General features: G+C 37.8%; 1 protein-coding gene across 7 annotated transcripts in view; it reads left to right on the top strand.

The window, feature by feature from the left end:
- Positions 1 to 26,613, top strand: part of IL17REL (interleukin 17 receptor E like) — an 86,420-nt gene that overhangs the window by 16,740 nt on the left and 43,067 nt on the right. For 6 of the 7 annotated variants that reach the window (XR_009156033.1, XR_009156034.1, XM_058190280.1 and 3 more), the window contains exons 2-5: positions 5,958 to 5,985; positions 19,496 to 19,639; positions 21,003 to 21,112; positions 25,617 to 25,731. Coding sequence is in view for 5 of the 7 variants with exons in the window: in XM_058190280.1 (XP_058046263.1) it covers positions 5,958 to 5,985; positions 19,496 to 19,639; positions 21,003 to 21,112; positions 25,617 to 25,731 (397 nt within the window). In the remaining 2 variants the exon portion in view is untranslated. The remainder of the gene's footprint in view (positions 1 to 5,957; positions 5,986 to 19,495; positions 19,640 to 21,002; positions 21,113 to 25,616; positions 25,732 to 26,613) is intronic. The other variant, XM_058190282.1, reaches the window with a different exon arrangement.

Raw genomic sequence — 26,613 nt, 5'->3', positions numbered from 1 at the left:
ATCTTTAGTTCTTTAGCTTTTTGCAACTACAATTTCCAAAATTTTGTTTATCCAGCATTCTTACTTATGACAAGTATTTTTGCTGGATGAGTTATCTCATACCAGAAGTAGTGATTCTGTTATAAGTGTGTGGGAAGTGCAGTTGTATGAATCTCACACCCTCTGCCTGATATATGATTTAAATCCAGTAAGAAAACAACTTTTCTTCTTAGATATTTAGGATTTGAATTAAGATTTAATTAATGGAATATCTAATTCCACAACTAACTCAAATAATGCTCATATTGTGGTGTTATTTAAACATTGCTAGCTCTATGTGAAAACACAATCCATACATCTGTTATAGGTGTATACAAAAATGGATTTATTCATCTGTCAAATCTGTATTCTTTCCATCTTGTAAATAAATGATAAATTGAGAGATAACAACCTGCTTTATCTTGTGTTACGATATTACGGATTTTCATTAAACAGAAAATAGGTAGAGACATGAAATATAAAAGGAACTATCTCTGCTGAGCCAATAAATTATCCCATTCTGTTGCCCTTCTTCCTCAACTTGATATCATCCAAGGGAGATTAACTTCAATATTTATCATTCAGCATGCTGAAGGAAACTGATAGAAACTGAAATTGGAAAGGGACTATGTTGGGGTTAAATGGTATGAAAAAATACAAAAGAAAGACCAAAAGTTACATGATAGTAGAAACTTTCCCCCAAAAGATATGACCTCTCCTTTGTTGAACTTTATTTTTTCCTTTGCCCTTTGATTCATGAAGAACTAAAACTTCTAACAATATAGTCATATGCTGGATAATACCTTGTTGAAGCCTGTTCCTAAGATTAGGTCTCAGTTATTCACCTATGGTTTAATATAGGTGATAATAATCCAATGTTTAAAGTTGCAGTTCTGTAACTGAGTTGCAATACTGTTACTGAGGTTCTTAATTGAGGTGGAATGTGGAGACTATTATTTCCAAACAAATTGTTGGCTTGAGGGGAAAAAAATGCCAACTTTGGAATGTTATGTCAATTCCATTGCAAATACTTTTATTTGCCAGAATTTTCAAAGTCATAGTACAGTTTGTTCTTCAATTAATAATTATTTTCTGATTTTTTTCCCCTCCCTCTGGTTATTTTGTTTGTACTTGAAATGTTTCTCTAATGTTTTTATTTGAGGGTGCATTTGCATATTATGCCATACTACTGTTGTGGGTTAAGAAATACACCTGCCACCATTTCCCTTTCATTTTTGCAGCTTATTTTCCAGAAGCAGAATTTTACTTGACGTGCATTGTATCATCTGAATCTATGGTGGCTGACATTTTTGTTTCTAGAAAACAAATGTTGAAATCAAAATTCCTTTTCTGCAGACCAACGATAACGGGAGTCAAATGCTTAAAAACTAGATGACATGAAAAACATATAAATCTCCAGGACATACTAGGTTAGAGGGCTAGTTTAATGAACAGTTTCTTTCTCAGACAAGCCTGTTTTTTTTGACATTCAGGTCACTGAGCTTTAGCCTAAAAAATTAATTTATTTTGAGAGAAGGCAAGAGTAAATTTAATCTGAAACAGATGTTCTTAATAGAAAAAAGGGAAATATTGTACAGGTCTACAAAATGTGGTAAAAAGTCAGAATGGGAATTATGCTGGCTTGATCAAAACTCCACCTGTTTTTTTTTTTTACAAATATTTTTTACCAGAACTTGATGGCACTCTGGGACCAAGGGTGGGCTGCTGGGGGTTTGCAGGGCTTCGGGAGAACCTCTAGCTAAGATTCTGTGCAGTTCGGAAAACCGTCAAATCCCACTCCAGGCTAGCCCTGCCCTGCCTGCCCTGCCCTGCTCTCCCCTCCCAGGAATCCACCCACGTTTTGGATGCAGGTAATTGCATGGCGCGCATGGAGGCTTGGGGCGGGTGAAAAATGGGCCTACTGGAAGTTCGGGAAGGCTGGAAATGGGCCCGTTTCTGGCCTCCAGAGGGCCTCCGGAGCCTGGGGAGGTCATTTTTGCCTCCTGGAGGCTCAAGGAAAGCCTCCGTAGCCTGAGGAGGGCAAAAATGGCCCCCCCCCGCTGTGGTGCAAGAGGCTGACTAGGCCACACCCACCATGGCCATGCCCACCCAGCAAGAGAACCCCTTGCTAAAATTTTTGAAGCCCACCCCTGCCTGGACTAACTGGATTAACTGTGTAATGTTATTTCATACGATATAGCCACAGTATGCCTTTCAAATATATTCATAATTTCGATTAGACTGGTACATGCTCTTTCTGTTGCATAAAAAGCAAATGTGATCCTGAAATAAAATGTTAAAATGCTGGCTAGAGTAAGTTAGGGTTGGGCCAATTCAAAGCTCACAACCTAAGTACGATCTTCTAAAATTGCTACATCTCTACCAAGAGCACGTTACAAAAAAAACAGATAGGAAGACTGATGATGCTCAAGTAATTAAATTAGTATGGGGAAAGGAAGGCGTGTCCTGTAGACATGCAAAATATTTTATTTATTTATTTATTTATTTATTTATTTATTTATTTATTTATTTATTTATTTATTTATTTATTTATTTATTTATTTATTTGATTTCTATACCGCCCTTCTCCTGAAGGACTCAGGGCGGTGTACAGGCAAAAATAAAACAAACAGTGCAATATATAATTTAAAATGCAATTAAAAAACTTATTTTAAAATTGGCCTGAAAATTAAAATATACAGTGAGCTAAAAACCCCATTTAAGATTAGTTAATAAGAATTTTAAAAATTTGATAAAATTCAATTTAAGCCAGCCCCGCGCGAATAAAAAGATGTGTCTTCAGTTCGCGACGGAATGTCTGAAGGTCAGGTATTTGGTGTAAACCCGGGGGAAGTTCGTTCCAGAGTGTGGGAGCCCCCACAGAGAAGGACCTTCCCCTGGGGGCCGCCAGCCGACATTGCTTGGCGGACGGCACCCTGAGAAGTCCCTCTCTGTGAGAGCGTACGGGTCGGTGGGAGGCATGTGGTAACAGCAGGCGGTCCCGTAAGTACCCAGGCCCTAAGCCATGGAGCGCTTTAAAGGTAGTAACCAGCAAATAGATATGTAGCTACAAATAGATATGTAGTTGGTGAAATTGGGTCTGTACAAAATAAAATACTTTCATTCTGCTGACAGTCATTAGAGCTATTTCCCATACTGATTTTTTGGAGTTTCTAAATCTTTCCTGTGTAAAATAACCACTGTGCAGAAAGGAACATGGTAGCATTTCATGGACTGTTTCAGGAAGACTATGTGTCCATGTGTATACAAGTAGTCTTCAACTACTATTAGGGCCAAAATTTCACTGCAAAGAAAGGTGATTAGAGAGGTGCGTCCGATTTTAGGGCCTTTTTTTGCCCACGGTTGTAAAGTGAGTCATTACAGTTGTTAACTGAATCACATAGTCATTAAGCAAGTCTGGCTTCCACAATTGGCATTGCTACTTGGAAGCCAGCTGGGAAGGTCACAAACGGTGATTACATGACTCCAGGTTACTGCAACTATCATAAATATACGGTGGTTGCCAAGCACCTGAATTTTGATCATGTGACCATGGGGATTCTTTTATGTTTGTAAGTGTGAGGACTGGTCATGAGTAACTTAGAGTCATAAATCACAATAATATAATATATTAATATAATATAAGCTATAACTAAGTTAGAAAATTGTGGGATAGACAGCATCACCACCAGATGAATTCATAACTGGCTGACAAACTCAGTATGTAGTCCTTAATGGAACTACTTCTACATAGAGGCAAGTAAGCAGCGAAGTACCTCAAGGTTCTGTCTTAGGCCCAGTATTCTTCAATATCTTCATAAACAATTTAGATGAGGGAATAGAAGGGGAACTCATTAAATTTGCAGACAACACCAAGCTGGTAGGAATGGTCAATACCCTAGAAGACAGGCTCAAGATCCAAAGATATCAGACTTGAACACAGGGTTCTATCTAACAAAATAAAATTCAATGGTGAGAAAAATGAGGTTTTACACTTAGGCAAGAAAAACCAAATGTACAGGTATAGAATAGGTGTCACCTCGCTCAACAGCAGTAATTCTGAGAGGGATCTTGGAGTCCTAGTAGACAATCACTTAAATATGAGCCAGCAGTATGCGGCAGCTACCAAAAAAGCCAATGCACTCCTAGGCTGCATTAACAGAGGAATAGAATTGACATCACGTGAAGTGTTAATAATGCTTTATAAGGCCTTAGTAAGATCACATTTGGTATAGTGCATCCAGTTTTTATTGCCACAATATAAAAACAGTATTTGAAACTCTGGAAAGAATGCAAAGAAAAGCCACAAAGATAATTAAGGGGCTGGAGGCCAAAATATATGAAGAACAGTTGCAGGAATTGGGTATGTCTAGTCTAGTGAAATTAAAGACTAGATGATAGCAGTGTTCCTCAATATTTGAGTAGCTGCTGCAAAAAAGAGGGGGTCAATCTATTTTCCAAAGTGCCTGAAGGCAAGACAAGACGGAATGGATGGAAACTAATCAAGGAAAAAGCAATCTAAAACTAGGGAGAAATTTCTTGATAATGAGGGCAATTACTCAGTGGAACAGCTTGCCTTCAGAAGCTGAGGGTGCTTCATCACTGAAAGTTTTTAAGAAGAGATTGGACAGCCATTTGTCTGAAATGGTATAGGGTCTCCTGCTTGAGCAGATAGTTGTAGTAGAAGACCTCCAAGGTTCTTTCCAACTTTGTTATTCTGAACTTCTTTTCACTACTGTTGTAATTTTGAAAGATCACTACATGAATGATTGTAAGTCAAGGACTACCTGTAAATAGATGTGGGAACAGGGTAAAAAAATATGGTGATGGATCACAGTCCATCACAAACAGTCTGCAGGTAGTGCCCGTATCAGATAAAATCATGGATTCAAGACAGTTCTTGAGCCATGCCAGAACAGAAGATCAATCTATGGGTGAAATCCACTTACCTTTGCTACCAGTTTGCAAATGGGAGCATGTGAACGTTCACTTCAATTGCGCATGACACCTCTGCACATGCGCAGGACCTTCTGTGCATGTACAGAGCATCATAAACAGGATGTTATGACATCCGAGTGGGTGGGTGGAGCCTCCCACCACCGGTGCTACCTGTTTGCCTGAGCCAGATAGAACCGGCTGCATTTTCACCACTGGATCAACCTGCAATAATCTGAGAGGATATCATTCTGCTTCCAGATCACCACAGAACGCACTGATGAAGGAGTTCAGCCTGCTCCATTCTTCATACATGTTGGCCTCCAGCCACTTGATCATCTTTGTTACTTTTCTCTGCACTCTTTCCAGAATCTCAACATCCTGTGTTGAGATAGGGTTTACTTTACTGAATGATGACTTAACATTTGCGTGCCTTATGACAGGTATTACAGATTTTAAACCCATGTTTATTCCTAGAATTGTAGTGTTGAAGAGAACTTGGAGATCATATACTCCAGGAGCTTCAGGGTAGAATTTGCAGTACAGGATCTGCTTTTACCACCCAAATAGTTTGTCTAGTCTTGGTATCAATACCACTTCAATGAAGAAGTGCCCATTATTTCCCAGGTGTACCCCTTCTACAGTTTTTTAGGAACCTTTCCCAAGATTTAACTGAAATAATTGCATTTTTCACTATTTCATTTAGGTCTTTCTGTCTGGAGTAAAATAGAGCAGATGTACTTCATTTCTGTGTGAAAATTCTTCACATATTTTAAGAAAGTGATTATAACTTCCTTTAATTTTCTTTTATCTAGACAATTTCTTTGGCATTTCTAACCAGGATTGAAATCTTATGTGCTACTATATTTTGGATTCCAGACACATAATTCAAGTGACCTCTAAGAATTAACTTGTATTTTTATATGAATATGAGTATTCCTTGTATTATTTTATTCCTTAGATATAATATTTAAATTAATATATCTTAATTTTCTCCTCCATAGGGATTTCATTGCAAAGATCAATTTTCTAGTAAGTATTATATTTTAATTCTTATTATATTTTATTCATTCTTAAGGTCAGGAAAGCAAAACTTTTGAATGACCAATCAGCCTGAAAGCTCATTACATTTTAAAAAACTTTCTTCCTACTTGAAGACCTTCCTGTTCGTCCTCAACTGTCTTGGATCATGTCAGGATGTAAGCTTTTCTGTGAATGACCTAAATATTATGTTTGCTTTTAACAAGAATTATTTAAAAAATGAGGCTTCGATTCTCAGAATACAAAATGTATTATCACTCCTTGTACACAAATATTTTGATCATATCACCCATTGTCCCTCAAAAAAAATATCAGTACCTACACAAGTACTGCAAATGAATAATCATGGGCATGCTCATTTGTCATACATCAATGGTGGTTTTTCTACACCAACTTTTCTGGATGTAAATTATTGTATAACTAGTTATCGAAATCTTTAAACAGTTTTTGAATGGGTGAAAATTGCACACTAACAATGTAGATTAGTTACTAAACTGTACATTCTGACATTGTATCAGCAGTCAAGCTATCAGATGTTATTGTATATTCCAAATCCATTTGCCTGTAACTTTTGTTAAAGGCCAAATATTCAGTTTGGATGCAATCTATAATTATTTGGCCCACCCTTCTCCCTGAAGAGTGTGATGTGATATGCTTTTGATTGTTTGCATGTGTGAGACTTCAATGGCTATCATCACTTAAAATCACGTAACATTTTTTATTTATTATTATTTCTTCATTTTATTTACCTTTATTATTTTTATAAATAATTCAATGTGACAAATATACATAATACTCCCTCCTGATATTTTCCCCACAACAACAACCCTGTGAAGTAGATTGGCTGCGAGAGAGGGACTGGTTCAAAATTACACAGCTGCCCAAGGCAGGAGTAGAACTCACAGTCTCCCAGTTTCTAGTCTGGTGCCTTAACCACTACTAGACCAAACTAAATTATCTACTGGTCTACCCCCAGTAGATTTGGTATATATATATGATATATACAAGAAAGTGAATATAATTTTCTTCATCCGTTGTGGCCTGTGGTGTACTAGGTATATTATTCAAGCATCTATCTATCTATCTAACTGTCTGTCTGTCTGTCTGTCTATCTGTCTATCTGTCTGTCCATCTCTGCTGGAGGTGACTCTATAATTAAGCTGGAGGCTTAAAAATAATTAAAAGCCACTAAAAGCTTTAAAAGATCAGAACAATAAAGGTATGGGGATTCAAGTAAATAAAGATACCTACATAAAAGGATTATAGAAATGATCAAATCTTGCAAAAGATTGTTTACAACCTGGGCTCCCTGTGTTTTTAGAAGAGTAAGTTGTTGTATTTCAGCTTTTATTGTACCCTTTGCTCTTATTTTCAAAAGTTTCTTTATTATCTCTCTGTTCGTGGCCACTTGAACGTGCATTCCCACACTCCTTGAGTCAGCAGAAAAGTACTCTGGCACAAGCTTCTTTATCTCAATTTCTAAGTCATTTTCTGCCTCAGTGATGAGGCCACCCAGTGGTACTGTCTACACATATTTGAATATTAAGGAAAGAGATTGGCGGACTCCCTGGTTTCATTTTCTCTTTAATGGGCATTGCCTGCTGATGAGAAAAAATATCCACCCATCACTCCTTCTACTATGAGTTGGGATTGGGGCTGGGATTGGGAATACAGAAAGATTTTATCAGAAGGTTAAACTTAGAGTACTGACCTATGAAATGGAAGGGGGTCCCACTAATTTATTGGGCAGCCCCCTTCTCTCACAAAATGATCCTCAGGGCGGCCGATGTTGCCTAATGCCTGTCACCTGAAAATTGGTTGAGAGGAAGTAGTGGGAAAGCAAGCAAGGTGGAATCGGGTGGGGGCTCTATTGATCACAAACCATCTCCTAGTGCAGTGATGGTGAACTTATGACACACATGTCAAAGGTGATATTTTGGGTGACACACCACTACCCACAACTCCTGATGAATATTCTTGAAAGCACGTTCCATTTTTTCAGAGACTTTGGAAGATGCAGAGGCTGCACGAGAATGGTGTATGCTTTTGTGTGGCCTCCGGGTCAAATGGGAGTCATGTGAGAAGTTTGTGTTCCTGTGTGGCCTCCTGAGTCTTTGAAAATTGTGCAAGGCTAGAGCCTGTTTTCGTGCAGTGTTCATAGTGTTCTCCGAAACTACTTCAAAAACAAAGACCTTGTGCAATCTGGAGCAGCCTTGGGTAGGCCACAGGTGCTTGTCAACAGAAAGAGAATGCTGCCTACTGATGCGCATCTTGCGAAATGATGCGAGGCAGCCATTTTGAGTGACTGTGGTGATTTCTACTTCAGATCCAACCTTAGTACTGCTGATGAGTGCCACTGTTCAGGGTGACCTAGATTGTGTGTGTGTGTGGGGGGGGGGGAAGAGAATTATTTCTGTTTTCTGAGAGAGAGGGAGAGAGGGAGGAGAGAGGGAGACAAAGAGAGATAGAGAGAGATAGAGACAGAGAGACAAACAGAGAAAGAATGAGAGAGGATAGCATTTCGTTAGGCATTTCCTGAATTTTTAACCCACCAAGTCTAAAACATTCACCATCGCTGTCCTTAGTTTTATTTTGGATGTATAACTAAGCAGGTGCAAGATCTGAACAGCGTCTCCATTGTTACAGAGATTGCGCAATGGCAATTTCAATGGAAAAAAAATATTGTTCATTTTATACATCACAGGGAATTGATATAAGATATTTTACAACTAATAGGGCTAAATGATGGCTAAAATGAGTCCTCCCCACCCCGCCCAATGCTGGAAATGAACAGATTAGATCTTTTTTCCAAATCCAATGTTAATGTAGCAAAACTCAACAGTATTGGAAATTATTTCTTTGCAGAATGGAATGAAGTTTCAACGTTGTAGTTTCATTTCAACTTGCCATATTTCTATTACATTTTACTAAAGCACATACTCCTTCAAATTATACTGACCTGGCATTGCTTAAGTTAATAGCTGCAAGAATTTTATCTGCTTTTATTGGAAAAGATTCTTCTTTTCCGCTATGGAAGAATGGTTAATTAAACTGTGGGAATATGTTTTGATGTCTAGAATAACTTCATTGTCTAAAAAAAAATCTTCTATACAATTCATATTTTATTTTAGTCATATTTTAAAATTATTTTTTGGACTAAAATTCTATGCATAGAATGGGAACATAACCCTAATTTTTTTTTTATTTGAATTTATATTCCGCCCTTCTCCGAAGACTCAGGGCGGCTTACACTGTGTTAAGCAATAGTCTTCATCCATTTGTATATTATATACAAAGTCAACTTTTATTGCCCCCAACAATCTGGGTCCTCATTTTACGTACCTTATAAAGGATGGAAGGCTGAGTCAACCTTGGGCCTGGTGGGACTTGAACTTGCAGTAATTGCAAGCAGCTGTGTTAATAACAGATAGACTTAGTCTGCTGAGCCACCAGAGGCCCTTTTTGGTTCTCTGGTTATTCATTTTGGGGGTGGTGATGAGGAAGTACTTAACCAAATAGGTCTTTTATTTCCAAGTCAATTGTACAATTTAAGAGTACATTAATTAAACAATTACGAGTTAGATTGGTGTAATGGTTAGAGGCACCAGACCAGAAACCAAGAGGCCATGTGCAGGGGTAAAATCTAGAAGGTTCTGACAAGTTCTGGAGAAATTTTGAGCAGTTTGGAGAACCGGTAGTGGAATTTTTTTTTTTTTATTGAAAGAGTTTTAAAAAACAAAAACATTTCCCCCCCTTTTTCACCCCTCCCTCCCAAAAAACCCCCTTCCCCCCTCCCTCCCCCCCCCCCGGCTTCCCGGGTCAATCACAAGGTATTGTTATACATAAACCAAACATAGAATAAAATTTTCCCTTCCAATCCAAATAACCACATCCACAGCTTTTCATCTCCCAACCCCCTCCCCATTACATAAAATAACTTTCTAATTATTCAAAGGCAATCTGATATTTCTTAATCTGATATCTGTTTTGTAGGTATTCAATCCATTTTTCCATTCAATTAAATATCTTTCCTGCGTATTGTCTTTTAAACAGCTGAGATTTTAGCCATCTCAGCCAAATTAATAACTTTCAGTATCCATTCTTCTATTGTAGGTATCTCTTCCTTCTTCCAGTATTGTCCAATCAACAGTCTTGCTGCTGTTATTAAATTCAGAATCAATTTAGTCTCAATCCCTGTACAATCCGTTATAATTCCCAAAAGGAAAAATTGTGGCAGGAACTTTATCTTCTTCTTCAGTACATTTTGAATAATCCACCAAATTCTTATCCAAAAGACCTTAATTTTCTTGCAAGTCCACCAAATATGAAAATATGTAGCATCATCACAATCACACCTCCAACATTTCGCTTGGATATTAGGATACATACATGATAATTTTTTGGGATCTAAGTGCCATCTATAAAACATCTTATAAAAATTTTCCCTTAAATTCTGTGCTTGTGTAAACTTAACATTTCTAACCCAAATTTTCTCCCATGTTTCCAACATTATTGGTTCCTGAATATTCTGTGCCCATTTTATCATACAATCCTTTACCAAATCCTTTTCCGAATCTATTTCAAGCAACACATTATACAATCTCTTTATATGCTCCTGGGTCTGATTTCTAATTTGCTTTATTAAATTTTCCTCCCTTTGCATTATACCAATTTTTTGATCTTCTTTCCATCTAGCACTTATTTGCCCATATTGAAACCAAGTATAATTCCTCCCTTCTTCATTTAATACCTGTAATGATTTTAATTGCAATCTACCTCCTTCAGCATACAAAAGTTCTTTATAAGTAATCATTTCCTGTTTCTGTTCTATATTTATATTCTCTATTGCATGTCTAGGGCTCGCCCATATAGGAATCTTATAATCTAATTTATAGGAATATTTTTTCCAGACCATAAAGAGCACTTCTCAACACATGATTCTTAAAAGCCCTATCCACTTTTTTTTCATAAAATAAGTACGCATGCCATCCATATAACAAGTCATAACCTTCTATATTCAAAATTCTTTCCTCTGTTAAGTTAAACCAGTCACTTATTACTGAAAGGGTTACTGCTTCATAATATAGTTTAAAGTTAGGCATTCTTTAACCACCTCTTTCCCGTGAGTCCTGTATTATTTTCATTTTAACCTCGCCTTTTTACCCTGCCATATAAATTTGTTAATCCCAATCTGCCAATCTTCCAAATTTTTATCCTTTTTAATTATTGGTATCATCTGGAACAGAAACAAAAATCTAGGTAACACATTCATTTTAATAGCCGCAATCCTTCCCAATAGCGATAACTGCAATTTTTCCAAACAATCTTCTATACAATTCATATTTTATTTTAGTCATATTTTAAAATTATTTTTGGACTAAAATTCTATGCATAGAATGGGAACATAACCCTAATTTTTTCTTTATTTGAATTTATATTCCGCCCTTCTCCGAAGACTCAGGGCGGCTTACACTGTGTTAAGCAATAGTCTTCATCCATTTGTATATTATATACAAAGTCAACTTTTATTGCCCCCAACAATCTGGGTCCTCATTTTACGTACCTTATAAAGGATGGAAGGCTGAGTCAACCTTGGGCCTGGTGGGACTTGAACTTGCAGTAATTGCAAGCAGCTGTGTTAATAACAGATAGACTTAGTCTGCTGAGCCACCAGAGGCCCTTTTTGGTTCTCTGGTTATTCATTTTGGGGGTGGTGATGAGGAAGTACTTAACCAAATAGGTCTTTTATTTCCAAGTCAATTGTACAATTTAAGAGTACATTAATTAAACAATTACGAGTTAGATTGGTGTAATGGTTAGAGGCACCAGACCAGAAACCAAGAGGCCATGTGCAGGGGTAAAATCTAGAAGGTTCTGACAAGTTCTGGAGAAATTTTGAGCAGTTTGGAGAACCGGTGGTGGAATTTTTTTTTATTGAAAGAGTTTTAAAAACAAAACATTTCCCCTTTTCCCCTCCCTCCCAAAACCCCTTCCCCTCCTCCCCGGCTTCCCGGGTCAATCACAAGGTATTGTTATACATAAACCAAACATAGAATAAAATTTTCCTTCAATCCAAATAACCACATCCAAAGCTTTTCATCTCCCAACCCCCTCCCCATTACATAAAATAACTTTCTAATTATTCAAAGGCAATCTGATATTTCTTAATCTGATATCTATTTTGTAGATAATCAATCCATTTTTTCCATTCAATTAAATATTTTTCCTGCGTATTGTCTTTCAAAAAGGTTGAGATTTTAGCCATCTCAGCCAAATTAATAACTTTCAATATCCATTCTTCTATTGTAGGTATCTCTTCTTTCTTCCAGTATTGTCCAATCAACAGTCTTGCTGCTGTTATTAAATTCAGAATCAATTTAGTCTCAATCCCTGTACAATCCGTTATAATTCCCAAAAGGAAAAATTGTGGCAGGAACTTTATCTTCTTCTTCAGTACATTTTGAATAATCCACCAAATTCTTATCCAAAAGACCTTAATTTTCTTGCAAGTCCACCAAATATGAAAATATGTAGCATCATCACAATCACACCTCCAACATTTCGCTTGGATATTAGGATACATACATGATAATTTTTTGGGATCTAAGTGCCATCTATAAAACATCTTATAAAAATTTTCCCTTAAATTCTGTGCTTGTGTAAACTTAACATTTCTAACCCAAATTTTCTCCCATGTTTCCAACATTATTGGTTCCTGAATATTCTGTGCCCATTTTATCATACAATCCTTTACCAAATCCTTTCCCGAATCTATTTCAAGCAACACATTATACAATCTCTTTATATGCTCCTGGGTCTGATTTCTAATTTGCTTTATTAAATTTTCCTCCCTTTGCATTATACCAATTTTTTGATCTTCTTTCCATCTAGCACTTATTTGCCCATATTGAAACCAAGTATAATTCCTCCCTTCTTCATTTTAATACCTGTAATGATTTTAATTGCAATCTACCTCCTTCAGCATACAAAAGTTCTTTATAAGTAATCATTTCCTGTTTTTGTTCTATATTTATATTCTCTATTGCATGTCTAGGGCTCGCCCATATAGGAATCTTATAATCTAATTTATAGGAATATTTTTTCCAGACCATAAAGAGCACTTCTCAACACATGATTCTTAAAAGCCCTATCCACTTTTTTTCATAAAATAAATGCATGCCATCCATATAACAAGTCATAACCTTCTATATTCAAAATTCTTTCCTCTGTTAAGTTAAACCAGTCACTTATTACTGAAAGGGTTACTGCTTCATAATATAGTTTAAAGTTAGGCATTCTTAAACCACCTCTTTCCCGTGAGTCCTGTATTATTTTCATTTTAACCTCGCCTTTTTAGCCTGCCATATAAATTTGCTAATCCCAATCTGCCAATCTTCCAAATTTTTATCCTTTTTAATTATTGGTATCATCTGGAACAGAAACAAAAATCTAGGTAACACATTCATTTTAATAGCCGCAATCCTTCCCAATAGCGATAACTGCAATTTTTTCCAAACACTCATATCATTCTGAACTTTTTGCCATAGCAAGTCATAATTATTCTTATAAAGTTTCTTGTTCGATGAGCTAATATAAACCCTAAGTATTTAACCTTTTTTACTACCTCAAATCCTGTCATTTCCTCTAGTTTTTGTTTCTGTTGTATAGACATATTTTTAATTATCACTTTTGTTTTATTCTGATTTATTTTAAATCCTGATACCTTTCCATATTTATCAATTACTTCCAACAAAAATCTACTTGAATTTATAGGATTTGTTAAAGTAACCACTACATCATCTGCAAAAGCTCTAACTTTGTACTCATATTGTCTAATCTTAATTCCCTCTATTTTCGTTAATTCTCGTATTTTATCTAATAATGGTTCCAGAGTCAAAACAAACAATAATGGTGATAAGGGACATCCCTGTCTCGTTCCTTTCGCAATCTTAATAACTTCTGTCAAGCTACCATTTACTATAATCTGTGCTGTTTGCTCTCCATAAATCGCTTTAATTATTCTAACAAAACAATCTCCAAATTGCATTTTCTCTATTAATTTAAATAAAAAATCCCAATGCAATCGATCAAAGGCTTTCTCTGCATCCAAAAAAATAAATGCTGCTGAGGTATTCTTCTTTTCCAAATATTCCAATATATTAATAATCTGTCTAACATTATTCCTCATCTGCCTCCCTTTTATAAAACCAGATTGATCAGTATGAATTCTTTGTTGTAAAACTAACATTAATCTATTTGCTATTATTTTTACAAAAATCTTATAATCATTATTTAAAAGTGAAATCGGCCTGTAGTTACCGGGTTTAGAGCAATCTTGCTCCTCTTTTGGTATCAGTGAAATAAAAGATGTTTTCCATGACGGGGGTATTCCCACTCCTAATTGTATCTGATTAAATAATTCTTTAAGTGGGCCTAATATTTCATCCTGTGTTTTTTTATAATAAGTTGCTGTAAGACCATCTGTACCAGGGTTTTCCCATTTTAATTGTTTAATTGCCTCCACTATTTCTCCAGTAGCTATCGGCCAATTCAGCTCCTCCCTCTGCTCTAATGTTAGAATATTAACCTTATAATCTTTCAAATAATCATAAATGTCCCTATTCAATATTTTGTCTTTTGCATATAGTGCAGTATAAAATTCTGAGAATGCCTTTTTAATTTTATCCTGTTGATATATCTCTTTACCTTTATATTCTATTTTTGTATGACACGTGCTTTCTGTTTTTCCTTAAGTTATATGCCAACCATCTCCCAGGTTTATTTGCATTACAAAAGGTATTATGTTTAGCATATTGTATATTCGTTGCCACCTGGTCTGCCATTAACATATTAAATTGACTCTGTAATATTTTTATAGCCTCTTTAAGTTTGTGATCTTGTGGGTTTTGAATTAATAACTGTTGCTTCCTTTGAATTTCTTCTTCCAAGTACCTCGCTGCCTTTGTTTTATTATTCCTTTGCCTATTGTCCAAGTAAATCAATATCCTCTAATAAATGCTTTGCTCACCTCCCACACAGTTCCTATAGGTGTCCCTTTGTACATATTAAAATCAAAAAATTCTTTCAACTGTTTCTTACAATAAGTTACATTATCCTCATATCTAAACAGATTTTCATTCAACCTCCATGTTCTACCACCTTTTTTCCCTTGTAATAATTCCATCCATACTGGGCTATGGTCAGTTAAACACCTCGGAAATATCTTCGTTTTCTTCACCCTAGAAAGCAAGTCATTAGAAATTAAAATAAAATCAATACGTGAAAAAGATTGATGCCTATCAGAAAAAAAAAGTAAAATCTCTCTCATCTGGATTCCGTAACCTCCATATATCTCTAAACTCAAAGTCTTCCATCATTTCAAAAAAGGATTTTGGTAATTTTGCATGTATAGGTATCTTCTTGGAGGAGGTTCTCTTATCCTTCTTGTATCAATTACTCCATTCCAGTCTCCTAATAAAATAAACGAACTATAATCCCAGAGGGTCAACCTCTCATGTAACATTTTGTAAAACTTTTCTTGTTGCTGATTAGGTGCATAAATACCTATCAGCAAAGTCTTTTTTGCATCTATCACCAGTTCAATAGCAATAAATCTTCCTTGAATATCTGCCTCAATTAACTTAGCTGGTATATCCTTCCTGATATATACAACAATTCCATGCTTCTTTTCCAAAGCTGATGCAACAAAATGGTTACCCAATTTTGAATTAATTAAATATTTTTGGTCTGATAATTTTATATGTGTCTCTTGCAAACAAATCACATCATTTTTAAATTGTTTCAAGTAGTGAAATATTTTCCTTCTTTTCTGAGCTGAATTCAAGCCATTAACATTCCATGACAAAATTCTATTTGCCATTACTGGCCTCCTGAAGCTTTGAAGCAGACAACGGAAGCTCCTCCTCTGGTATCTTCCGTCTAGCTCCTCCCACAGCTTCCATGCTGGGATCCTGGCTTTTACTTTGAGACTGTTGCTCTTCTTTACGCTTAAGAGCTCCTCTTGTCACCCTTTGCTCTTGTGGTTCCTCTAATACTGGCAGCAATGAAGGCTCTTGGATCACCACGCCTTCTTGAATCTCTTGAAGTTTTTCTATCACTTCTATTTCGACTTTCAAAACTGTAGAAAGAAAATCCTTTGCCTTTAAAACAGTATCAATTCTATATCTCCTTCCTTGATAGAATACTGTCAGTCCAATTGGCACCTCCCATCTGAATTGAATCTGATGTTTTTTAAGTTCTTGTGTAAAAAAAGCAAATTCCTTCCTGTCTCTTAACATCTTTGAAGGAATCTCTTTCAACACCTTCAACTCCTGTTCTCCAATTTTTAAAGTTGTCTGATATGAAACTTGCAGAATCTGATTTCTCATAGTCCTTTTCACAAAATAAACCACAATGTCCCGAGGAAGCTTTCTCTGTCTTGCAATCCAGGAATTAACTCTATATATTTTATCAATTTGGTAAGCTACCTCTTGGGGTTCCACTTCAATAAATTCAGCCAATGCTTCTGATATAATTTTCTTAAGTCTTCTCTCGCTCTTCTTGCATACCATGAATTCTAAGAGCTCCTTCCATAAGTTTATATTGTAATATCACAACCTGATCTTCATTTTGATCCACTTTTTTCTGAACACCTTTCATTTTGTCTTCTAAATGCTTATTTGACTGAGAGATCTGTTCCATTTCCACTTCCAATCCTCAATTTTTTACTCAGTCCTTGAACTGCCATAAGAATATCTTCTCTTATTTTTGCATTAAAATTCTCCATCATCTCTTTTGCCTATCTTCAGAAAGTTTTAATTGTTCTTTCAATATTTTCCTCAAGACTTGGTTCAGATCCCTTCTTCCAGAAGGCTTTAAAGGTTTAGCTGCCATTCTGTCTTCAAAAGAATCAGGAATTTAAACTTAACAACTTTCCTTCCCTCCTTTCAGTATAAAAAAAACTCCGTTTGTAACAATCCACAAATAACGCTACTTTATCGTACTAAAAAAATTTTACTTTCACTTTCAGACGCCATTTTAAAAGTCAATTAATCAAAGACAAAGAAAGGTTTCAGGTTTCAGAAAGGGAGTCGGTACTTGCCGTGCTGATTCTACATCAAAGATCGAACGCTTGTGAAATTCCCGTCTGCTTAGAAGATCAATCAATTTAATAAGTCCTTTTGAGCAGAAATGACCACCTACTCCTTTTTCCTGATAAAAACCAGGAGCGTGTTTGAAGTTGGAGGGAGTGGAATTCGGCGGGACCATAAATCCAGGAAAATTCGCTCTTAAGAGCAAACCCCCTGTCAGATCTTCCACTTTTCCACAACTCTGCATAACCCCCTTTTTCCCATAGGGTATGCTAAGCTCAGTGAACAGTGATTTTTTTTCTGTTTCACTGACTTTTACAATCTTCTAACACGGAGTGCTCTGTTAGAGCACCCAGCAGGAGCGGTGACGTCACTGGAGCCTCGTGGAAATTTTGAGTAGTTTGGAGAACCAGCAAATAACACCTCTGGCTGGCCCCAGAGTGGGATAGGAATGGGGATTTTGCAGTATCCTTCCCCTGGAGTGGGGTGGGAATGGAGATTTTGCAGTATCCTTCCCCTGCCATGCCCACCAAGCCACGCCTACCAAGCCATACCATGTCCACCAAGCCACGCCCACAGAACTGATAGTAAAAAAAATTGGATTTCACCACTGGCCATGTGATCTAGTCCTCACACAGGAATGAAGCCATCTGGATAATTTTAGGTTAGTCTCTTAGAAGAGAGGTAATGATAAACTGCTTCTGAAAATGTAACCAATAAAACTGCAAGGATTTGTCTAGGCAGTTGCCAAGAGTCAAGAATAATTTGAAGTAACATAAACACACATGGGCAGTAGGTTTTCTCCTTGGCAACCATTTTGCCCTGTGGGTGATGCATGCATTAGGCCTCTTCCTCATTTGGTCAGAACCTACATTGGCCCAAGATATTATGGGAAATGAATGTTTAATTCCTTCCTCCAAGGGAAGACTCTTGATTGATCCAAAATCCTCCTTTGTGTTAAAGTACCATATGTACTAATGGATTATACAACTAGCCCAGTGGTGGGTTGCTCCCGGTTCGCTCCGATTCTGTAGAGCCGGTAGTAAAAATCTGCTGGCGTTTGGAGAACCGGTGGTAATGGCTGGCTGGCCATTTTCTTCAGCCAAAAAAAGGCTTTTAAAAGTAAAAAAAAAAACACCTCTGATGATCGCGCAGCTGAACAGGGATCATCAGAACCCTTTAAAAGTTTTTTTTTTTTTAACAACCTCTTTGGTGAGCTGAAGAGCTTGTTAAAACAAAAGGTTTTAAAAGGCTCCTCTGCCGATCCCAGCTGAGTTAAGAGGTTCTGGGCTGCTATTAGGCAACTTCACCTGGGATCCTCAGAGGAGCCTTTTAAAATCTTTTTTCCTCTGGCCACCCAATTCCCCCTCCCCGCTTACCTATAATTGCTGCTCCTTTCGGGCTGGCAAAGCCATGCTTTACATCAATTGCATCAGCTAGCAAGTGAATCTGCCTGCTTGCAATCCATTTCCTTGGTCAGCAATTCAATCTGCCTGCTTTGCTGGCTGAGGAACTCTGGGAGTTGAAGTTCACAAACCTTAAAGTTACTAAGGTTGGAGACCCCTGATCTAAAAATATAAATAAAATAAAATAATAAAATATTTGTGCAGCTTTCTGAGATTTGGTGTTTCTGTAATGTTTCACTCTAACTACACAAACACACAGAATCTCACAAAGCTGTATGTGGCATTTTGTGTGTATGTCTGTCTATGTGTGTGAGTCAGTTGTGTTGTATTGTGTTGTATGTGTGTAAAGTGTGAAAGTTGGTTTTTGAGCTTTTTGTGGCTGTGTGAAGTTCCTGCTTGTTGCAGGGGCCATTTTGGGTGAAGTGCAGCTGCTTTTACATTGGTGTGAGTCTGTTGTGTTGTGTTGTGTTGTGTGTGTATGTGTGTGTGTGTGTCCCTTTGCAAGGACATGAAGGCAGCTCCTCTGAGGAAAAGAGGCGGCGGCAAAGCTCTGGCTGTCCCCCGGGAGAAATCGCCCTATCTCTGTAGCATTGGTCATGTGACTGAGTGGGCGTGGCCAACTTAATGTCATTCACAGCAAGGTACTTGCCCTGAGTGACTTCAAGTTGGCCACGCCCACTCAGTCACATGACCACCAAGCCACACTCACCAAATAAGCCACGCCCACAGAACCGGTAGTAAATTTTTTTGGAACCCACCCCTGAACTAGCCCCCTTGAGTCAGAATTGGGAAATCTTTACTATTGTTTTTTAGAAGATGTGACTGAAGTATATTTCTACAATGCATTGTTTGTCTAGTGAATGTCTTTCTACCTTATTAGTATATGAGGGATGAACATATCAACATCTGCTGAGTTTTTCTTCAATGAGTTAAGATATTATCTAGCTATTGCAAATTTGTTTTTACACAGAGGCACACATACACATATATTTGTTACCTTTACAGCCACGAACAGTTTCTGCCAACCTGCGCCTGCCTCCGTTTCTCCAGTCAATCTTAAAAACATGAAGCTTGGGACTACAATGAAGTGTGACGATCACAGGCATTGCTCTCTCCACTTAAGCGTCAAGGCAAACCTGCAACTTAATGGTAACTCAGAAGATTTCATAGGGAACGTGGATAATTACTGAGGGCTCTTGTTCTGTGGAAGAGCATTCTTTGGGTCCTGAGAAATCATTTCGGATAGGGCTCCCATCACAATATTGGTAAAAAAGATGGTGATTCCATCTGAGAGTGCATACTTGTTCTGGTACCCAGGGCTTGTACACACAAGCTGGTCTTGGTGTAGAATGTTCTCTTAGGGGAAGGGATAGCGCCAATAGGTTGCGTCATAATTAACGCTACCAAATTTGAATTGCAAGAATATGGGTGATCACTAGATATCACTAGATAGCATGGGAATTGTTGTATTGTTTGCTGCCATCCTGTGGTCACATCAGTATATACTAAGGCAATTTAAAACAATGTGAAGTTCAGCTGTGTGGGTTTCAGCTCAGTACAATGGGAGAATATTCCTTGGGTTCTTAAGATGCTTCCAAGTGGCATTAAGAAACTACAAATTAAAATTAGATGACTGCAACTGGAAAGAAATCAAGAAAGATAGCTGTATCAAAGAAAACAATAGGAGTTGTTTTTGTGCAGCAAACAAACTACTGTAAATCAACATTCCCAGTTGCATGAAGATAACATGATTCCATATAGAAATCTATGAAAATACTTTCTCTAGCAGAAAATTTAGTGGAGATAAATGAGATTTACAGAGGTTGGCTACTAATACACTTAAGCTCCATGAAAGTAGAATTTAAAAAATGTACCTATTGCTGTTTTCTCCTAAGTTTTATTTGGTAGAACTTTGATCGAGGAGCACTTCAGTGTTCAAAAATGAGGTGCTCATCTTTGATTAACCTATACTGGTTCTAAAAGTTATGCTATTTGTTTCAAAAGACTTTTTATTTCTATGGTTCATCCATAAAGGGTTCCCCCCTCACTCTTTCATAATATTCTATTGGAAGTGAGTAATAATTCCTTAGGTGGCTCAGGGGCTAGGACATTGAGCTTGTCGATCGAAAGGTCGGCAGCTCAGCTGTTCGAATCCCTAGTGCTGCCGTGTAATGGGGTGAGCTCCCATTACTTGTCCCAGCTTCTGCCAACCTAGCAGTTTCGGAAGCACGTAAAAATGCAAGTAGAAAAAATAGGGACCACCTTTGGTGGGAAGGTAACAGCGTTCCGTGCGCCTTTGGCATTGAGTCATGCCGGCCACATGACCACGGAGATGTCTTCGGACAGCGCTGGCTCTTCGGCTTTGAAACAGAGATGAGCACCGCCCCCTAGAATTGGCAACGACTAGCACGTATGTGTGAGGGGAACCTTTACCTTTACCTTAATAATTCTTTCCCCTCAAAGTTTGTTTTTTTGAATTCTGAATTTGCATTTATTTCTACATTATTTTCAGAAAATACTTCTGGTGTTCGAATTTGTTATTTCCTGATGGTTACTCAAAAAACAAAGTGTGTGGAGGTGAAGATTTCCAGGGGGCAAAATGCCCATCCTGAGGGAAATAAGGTAAAAGATTTCAGCCGTTTCTGTCATTTTATTAGAGCTAAATTTCAATAGTCTAGGAAGAAGGTGATATGGTGTCTTTCAATATAAGAAGTGATTTTTTTTTCTTTTAAGCTGACAGGGCAAAGTTATATGTTCAGACGTAAATATGGTGTTCCCATTTTCTCATTTTATAGTGCTATGAAGTTATTTACAGAACAGAGTTGGATAGAGTCAGCCTTTCAAACAAAAAATACCAACCATGAGTACTCAAACTATTTTTATTTGAAGGTTACACTAACAGAATCTTGCAGGTCTATAAGTACCTTTTATTTTTACTCTCCCAAATACTAAAGAGAGTCCCTTCTGATATGCTTTGTCTACCCCCACACCTCCTTTGGACTCAGATTTCTCTTATTTGACTATTGTCTAGGCTGTGAGTCATCCTTCTATCTTCCAAGGTCATTCCATTCCAAGACCATTACAAATAGGAAGGCTTGTGGATCTTCCCTTATATTTTTTGTCAGCTATCACTGAGACTTCAGAAAAATCAAGATGCATGTCAAGGTTCAATATGATACCTGCAAATTGTTATTTGAGGAACTTGCCTGCCTCTGCTTTCTATGGAGTTATTACTTGGAACCCTGACAATGTACTTATTTATTTAATAAATTGATATGGCAACTCATTTCAATCAGAATAGAGCTGGAAGGGACCTTGGAGGTCTTCTAGCCCAACCCCCTGCTCAAGCAGGAGACCCTATACCATTTGAGACAAACGGTGGTCCAATCTCTTCTTGAAAACCTCCAGTGATGGAGCACCTACAACTTCTGGAGGCAAGTTGTTCCACTGATGAATTGTTCAGTCAGGAAATTTTTCCTTAATTCCAGGTTGCTTCCCTCCTTGATTAGTTTCCATCCGTTGCTTCTTGACTTGCCTTCAGGTGCTCTGGAGAATAGCTTGACACCCGCCCCCCTTGTTTGTGGCAGCTCCTCAAATATTGGAAGACAGCTATCATATCACCCTCAGTCCTTCTTTTAATTAAACTGGACATACCCAATTCCTGCAATCTGTTCTTCAATCAATCAATCAATGTGGTTATATACAACCAACACTTAAAACAATGTTATAGCTATTTTAAAATATAAATAAAAGCAAGATTGCTGAGAACATGTACCTAAACGTAATATAATAATTATGCAGACTTTCCATGGGAAGTCCAAGGCTTCTGGAAAAGTTAGGTTTGGGGGATTTTCTGAAAGATTAACAGGGAGGGGATAATGTTCTAGAAGGCAGGAGGAACGTGCCATCTGGGTCCCATTGGATGAAAGCCAATGGGACCCTCAACACAACCCTCCTTTTGGACCTGATGGGGTGGGGAGATGTGATTGGGAAAAGGGTGTTCTCTTAAATAGCCTGGCCTCATGCCATGTTGGACTTTAAATATGAAAACCAGCTCCTTGAATCACATTCAGAAGCAAAGATCAGCCAGTTCAGCTCACAGAACAGATACAACTATCCATACAGCTGTATTCTGCATCAATTGAAACTCTCAAATACTTTTGAAGGGAACCCCATGCAAAATGCATTACAGTAATCTAATCTGGAAGTAACCAGAGCATGGGTTTCTGGGAGTAGTAGAGCCTTGCGATTCAGTAAAGGGTACAAAGGATACACAATATGAAGCTGTGCAAAGCCCCTCTAGTCACCACTGCCACTATGCTAGTGACTCATATATCACTGTGTAATAGGATCATGACATGTGTGTAGCATTATTTTGTCATCATCATCATAGCTTCCAATCTCCAATGTTGGCTCTGGAAGTTATTTTGGGATTGGAAGTTATATATTCATTCTACGCAGTTCTGGCATTTTAGTTTATTTTCCACACTATTATAGCAGCCAAATGGTTGGCTGGCCAAAGTGAGAAAGGAGATATTTAAACTATTTAAAACAGGATCCTCAAAACGCTAGTACAAAAGGAACAAGAATTGGTTCAAATTGTTTCCACATTCATTGACTGATTACTGTCTGTCTCAGAGAGTATTAGGTTTATGTCTGCCTTGAGCTATGAAAATTAGTATGATGACTATGTGTGGGCTAAGAATATTGCGTGCCATTGCTCCCATGTGGATTTATTTAAAAGAATATCCCTGAAAACACAAATCAAACAATTATTCCCCATAAACGTAATTATATCACATTTTCACAGAAAACAGAAACCTCTCTCTTACTTCAAAAGGGAAGTACTTCGAACTAATCTGCCAATTCCTGAAATCTAGATTTGGCAATATATTTTTATAGACTTCTTCTTTTTGAAAAAAGCAATGTATGCATTATGGATAGGAAATACTACAGAAAGGACATCTAGGGATTTTCCAGAAAAGCTTATACCTCATAAAAATACTTTTAAGTTTGATATTGATTCATGGGTAAAGTTTTGAACATTTCCTCAAACAAGGTAGATACTATTAGTATATACATCTATATCCATATACTCATCTGGGCCAGTGGTGAAATCCACTTACCTTTGCTACTGGTTCGGGAATGGGAGCACGCAGGAGTGCAGAGGGTCAAAAACGGGACGTAATGATGTCCCGGCCATGGGCGGAGCCTCCTGCCGCCGGCGCTACTAGTTCACATGAGCCACATCACTGATCACTGATCTGGGCCCAGTTGAATTGATTGGATACAGCATTTGATGCATGGGGGAACAAAAAATACAACCCCAGTTCCAAGGCCAACAGGGTTTACTTTTGGCTAGCTTCCTGCAAAGAAAGCTAAATCAGAGCCAATGTTGCAATGCAACAAAATCTTTTAGATATTTTGCTTTGAATTAAATCTTCCTCTATTCATTATGGTGTGTTTGTGGGTTGTAGAGATGAGTCCCATCTTAAAGTTATAGAAGTTATAAGGATATGCCTTTTTATGTTTGCTTTTGTTTTTTGTCTTTTTTCGGGTTTTCTTTTTTTTGATTTTTGTATTTTAACATTCTTTTGAATAAAATAGAATGGGGAAAAAAAGGATATGCCGCCACATGTCAATATTTCTGATCTTAACAATAATAATTTTTTTATATTAGAAACACTACTATTTTATCGTAATCCAAATCTCTGAGTTTAATATAAAATACTATCAGGATTCTTTCTCATGAGCCCAGTCATGTTTGCTTTAATGAAGGGGTTAGAGTTGTTTCCTGGATCTTCAGTGGATTGGCAAGTTCTAACCATAGGGCAGAACTCAGTTTCAAGTAGATTCCTGGATAGTCCCAACTGTCAAAACTCTGAGTGATAAGTTAAATTTGGAATTTTATCAATGCATTTCTTGAAACAGGATAGCCTTTGGAAACTGAGAACATAATTAAATGAAATCTAGGAAATTAATAAATACAGAATAAAAGAGCTGAAAGGGTCCTTAGAAATCTTCTAGTCCAATCCCCTTGCTTAGGCAGGAAACCCTATACTTCTAATGGTGAACCTATGCAGGGGTGAAATCTAAAAATTTTCCCTACCGGTTCTGTGGGCGTGGCTTAATTGGTGGGTGTGGCTTGATGGTCAGGTGACTGAATGGGCATGGTCAATAATAATAAATAATAAAAATAATAAAGTATACAAAACTTGGGAGGCACCGGTCTACCTTCTTTAAAAATAGAGACCCTGGTCTACCAATTGCCTTTTACTGAGAGGCCCCAGTCCACCTTCTTTAAAAATAGAGGCACTGGTCTACTAGCTGCCTACAGCTGTAGTGCGGCCCTTTGAAGTGCCGCGGCAGTTATTTAAGGCCGTTTGCAGCTATATCACCACCGAGCGCTTCAGGGACAGAGAAGAGGAACAGCGAGGCATGGGCAGTGGGGGGGGGGCAGGGATTTTTGCTACCGGTTCTCCGAATTACCTGCCCCCATCGCTGCCGGATCATGCGATCCGGTCCGAACCGGGAGCATTTCACCCCTGAACCTATGGCACGCATGCCACAGAACCTATGGCACTCAGAGCCCTCTCTGTGGGCACGTGAGTCATTGCCCTGCCAGTCAGCTGGGTTTCGGGTCTTTGATGCAGATGCACGGGGGGGGCGGGGCGGATGCATAGGCGGATGTGCATGCATGGCGGTGGGGTGCATGCAGGGTGATCATGCATGCATGCATAGGGGCAGTGCGCACAGGGATCTCACGTGCATTGCATTATCGGTGTGTGCGCTTGTGCAAGCGCTTTCGGCACTCAGTGCCAAAAAGGTTAGCCATCACTGGCCTATACCATTTCAGACAAATGGTGGTTCAATCTCTTCTTTAAAACCTCCAATGATGGAACACCCACAATTTCTGGAGGCAAGCCGTTCCACTGGTTAATTGTTCTCACTGTCAGGACATTTCTCTTTAGTTCTATCTGCCAGAATTATTCAGGGTAAGAGAATAAAATAAAAACGACACATAACATTTATACATTTGGAAAATAATCTTAGTGGAATGCCTGTTACCTCATGCTCCCATTTTGTGAAGTAGTGTCTAAACTAAAGATTCTTTTCATGCAAACAGGTGAAAATACAATTTAATTGCTTTGAAGTCAGTGTGGGACAACATCTCTACGTAACCATGACAGCAATTCCAAATTATTGTGGAGTTAAACAAACTCAAGAATATTATGTTGAAGGTAGGAAACATTTAAAAAATGTTGAACTTGTGTGTGTACATGCATGCAATTGTGTGCACTTGTATGTTTATGCTAATGCAAATAGTAAAATGAAGCTGATACAAATATCAGTTCAGGTGATTTACAACCATTTACCAACTGTTTGAAGTTATAACAACAGTGAAAAAAGTAACTGACAACTGGCCCTCACACTTACAAATGTTGCAGTATCTCCACAGTCAAATGGAGCTGCACACGCATTTGCCTGCATTGCAGTGGTGGGTTTCAAATTTTTTTACTACTGGTTCTGTGGATGTGGCTTGGTGGGCATGGCAGGGGAAGGATACTGTAAACTGTTCCATTCCGACCCTACTCCAGGGGAAGGATACTGTAAAATCTCTATTCCCTCCGCAATCCAGGGGAAGGTTATTGCAAAATCTCTATTTCCTCCCAATCAGCTGGGACTTGGGAGGCAGAGAATAGATGGGGGCAGGGCCAGTCAGAAGTATTTTTTTTTAGAATAGAATAGAATTTTTATTGGCCAAGTGTGATTGGACACACAAGGAATTTGTCTTGATGCTTATGCTCTCAGTGTACATAAAAGAAAAGATACCTTCATCAAGGTACAAAATTTACAACACAAATGATGGTCAATATAGCAAGATAAATCATAAGGATTACCAGCAACAAAGTTATAGTCATACAATCATAAGTGGAAAGAGATTGGTGATGGGAACGATCAGAAGATTAATAGTAGTGCAGATTTAGTAAATAGTTTGACAGTGTTGAGGGAATTATTTGTTTAGCAGAGTGATGGCCTTTGGGAAAAAACTGTTCTTGTGTCTAGTTGTTCTGATGTGCAGTGCTCTATAGCGTCGTTTTGAGGGTAGGAGTTGAAACAGT

Source organism: Ahaetulla prasina, chromosome 7 (assembly GCF_028640845.1).
Source record: "Ahaetulla prasina isolate Xishuangbanna chromosome 7, ASM2864084v1, whole genome shotgun sequence".
NCBI classification, from domain to species: Eukaryota; Metazoa; Chordata; class Lepidosauria; order Squamata; family Colubridae; genus Ahaetulla; species Ahaetulla prasina.
Note: the sequence above shows the minus strand (reverse complement) of the source record. Positions and strands in the feature narration are given on the sequence as shown.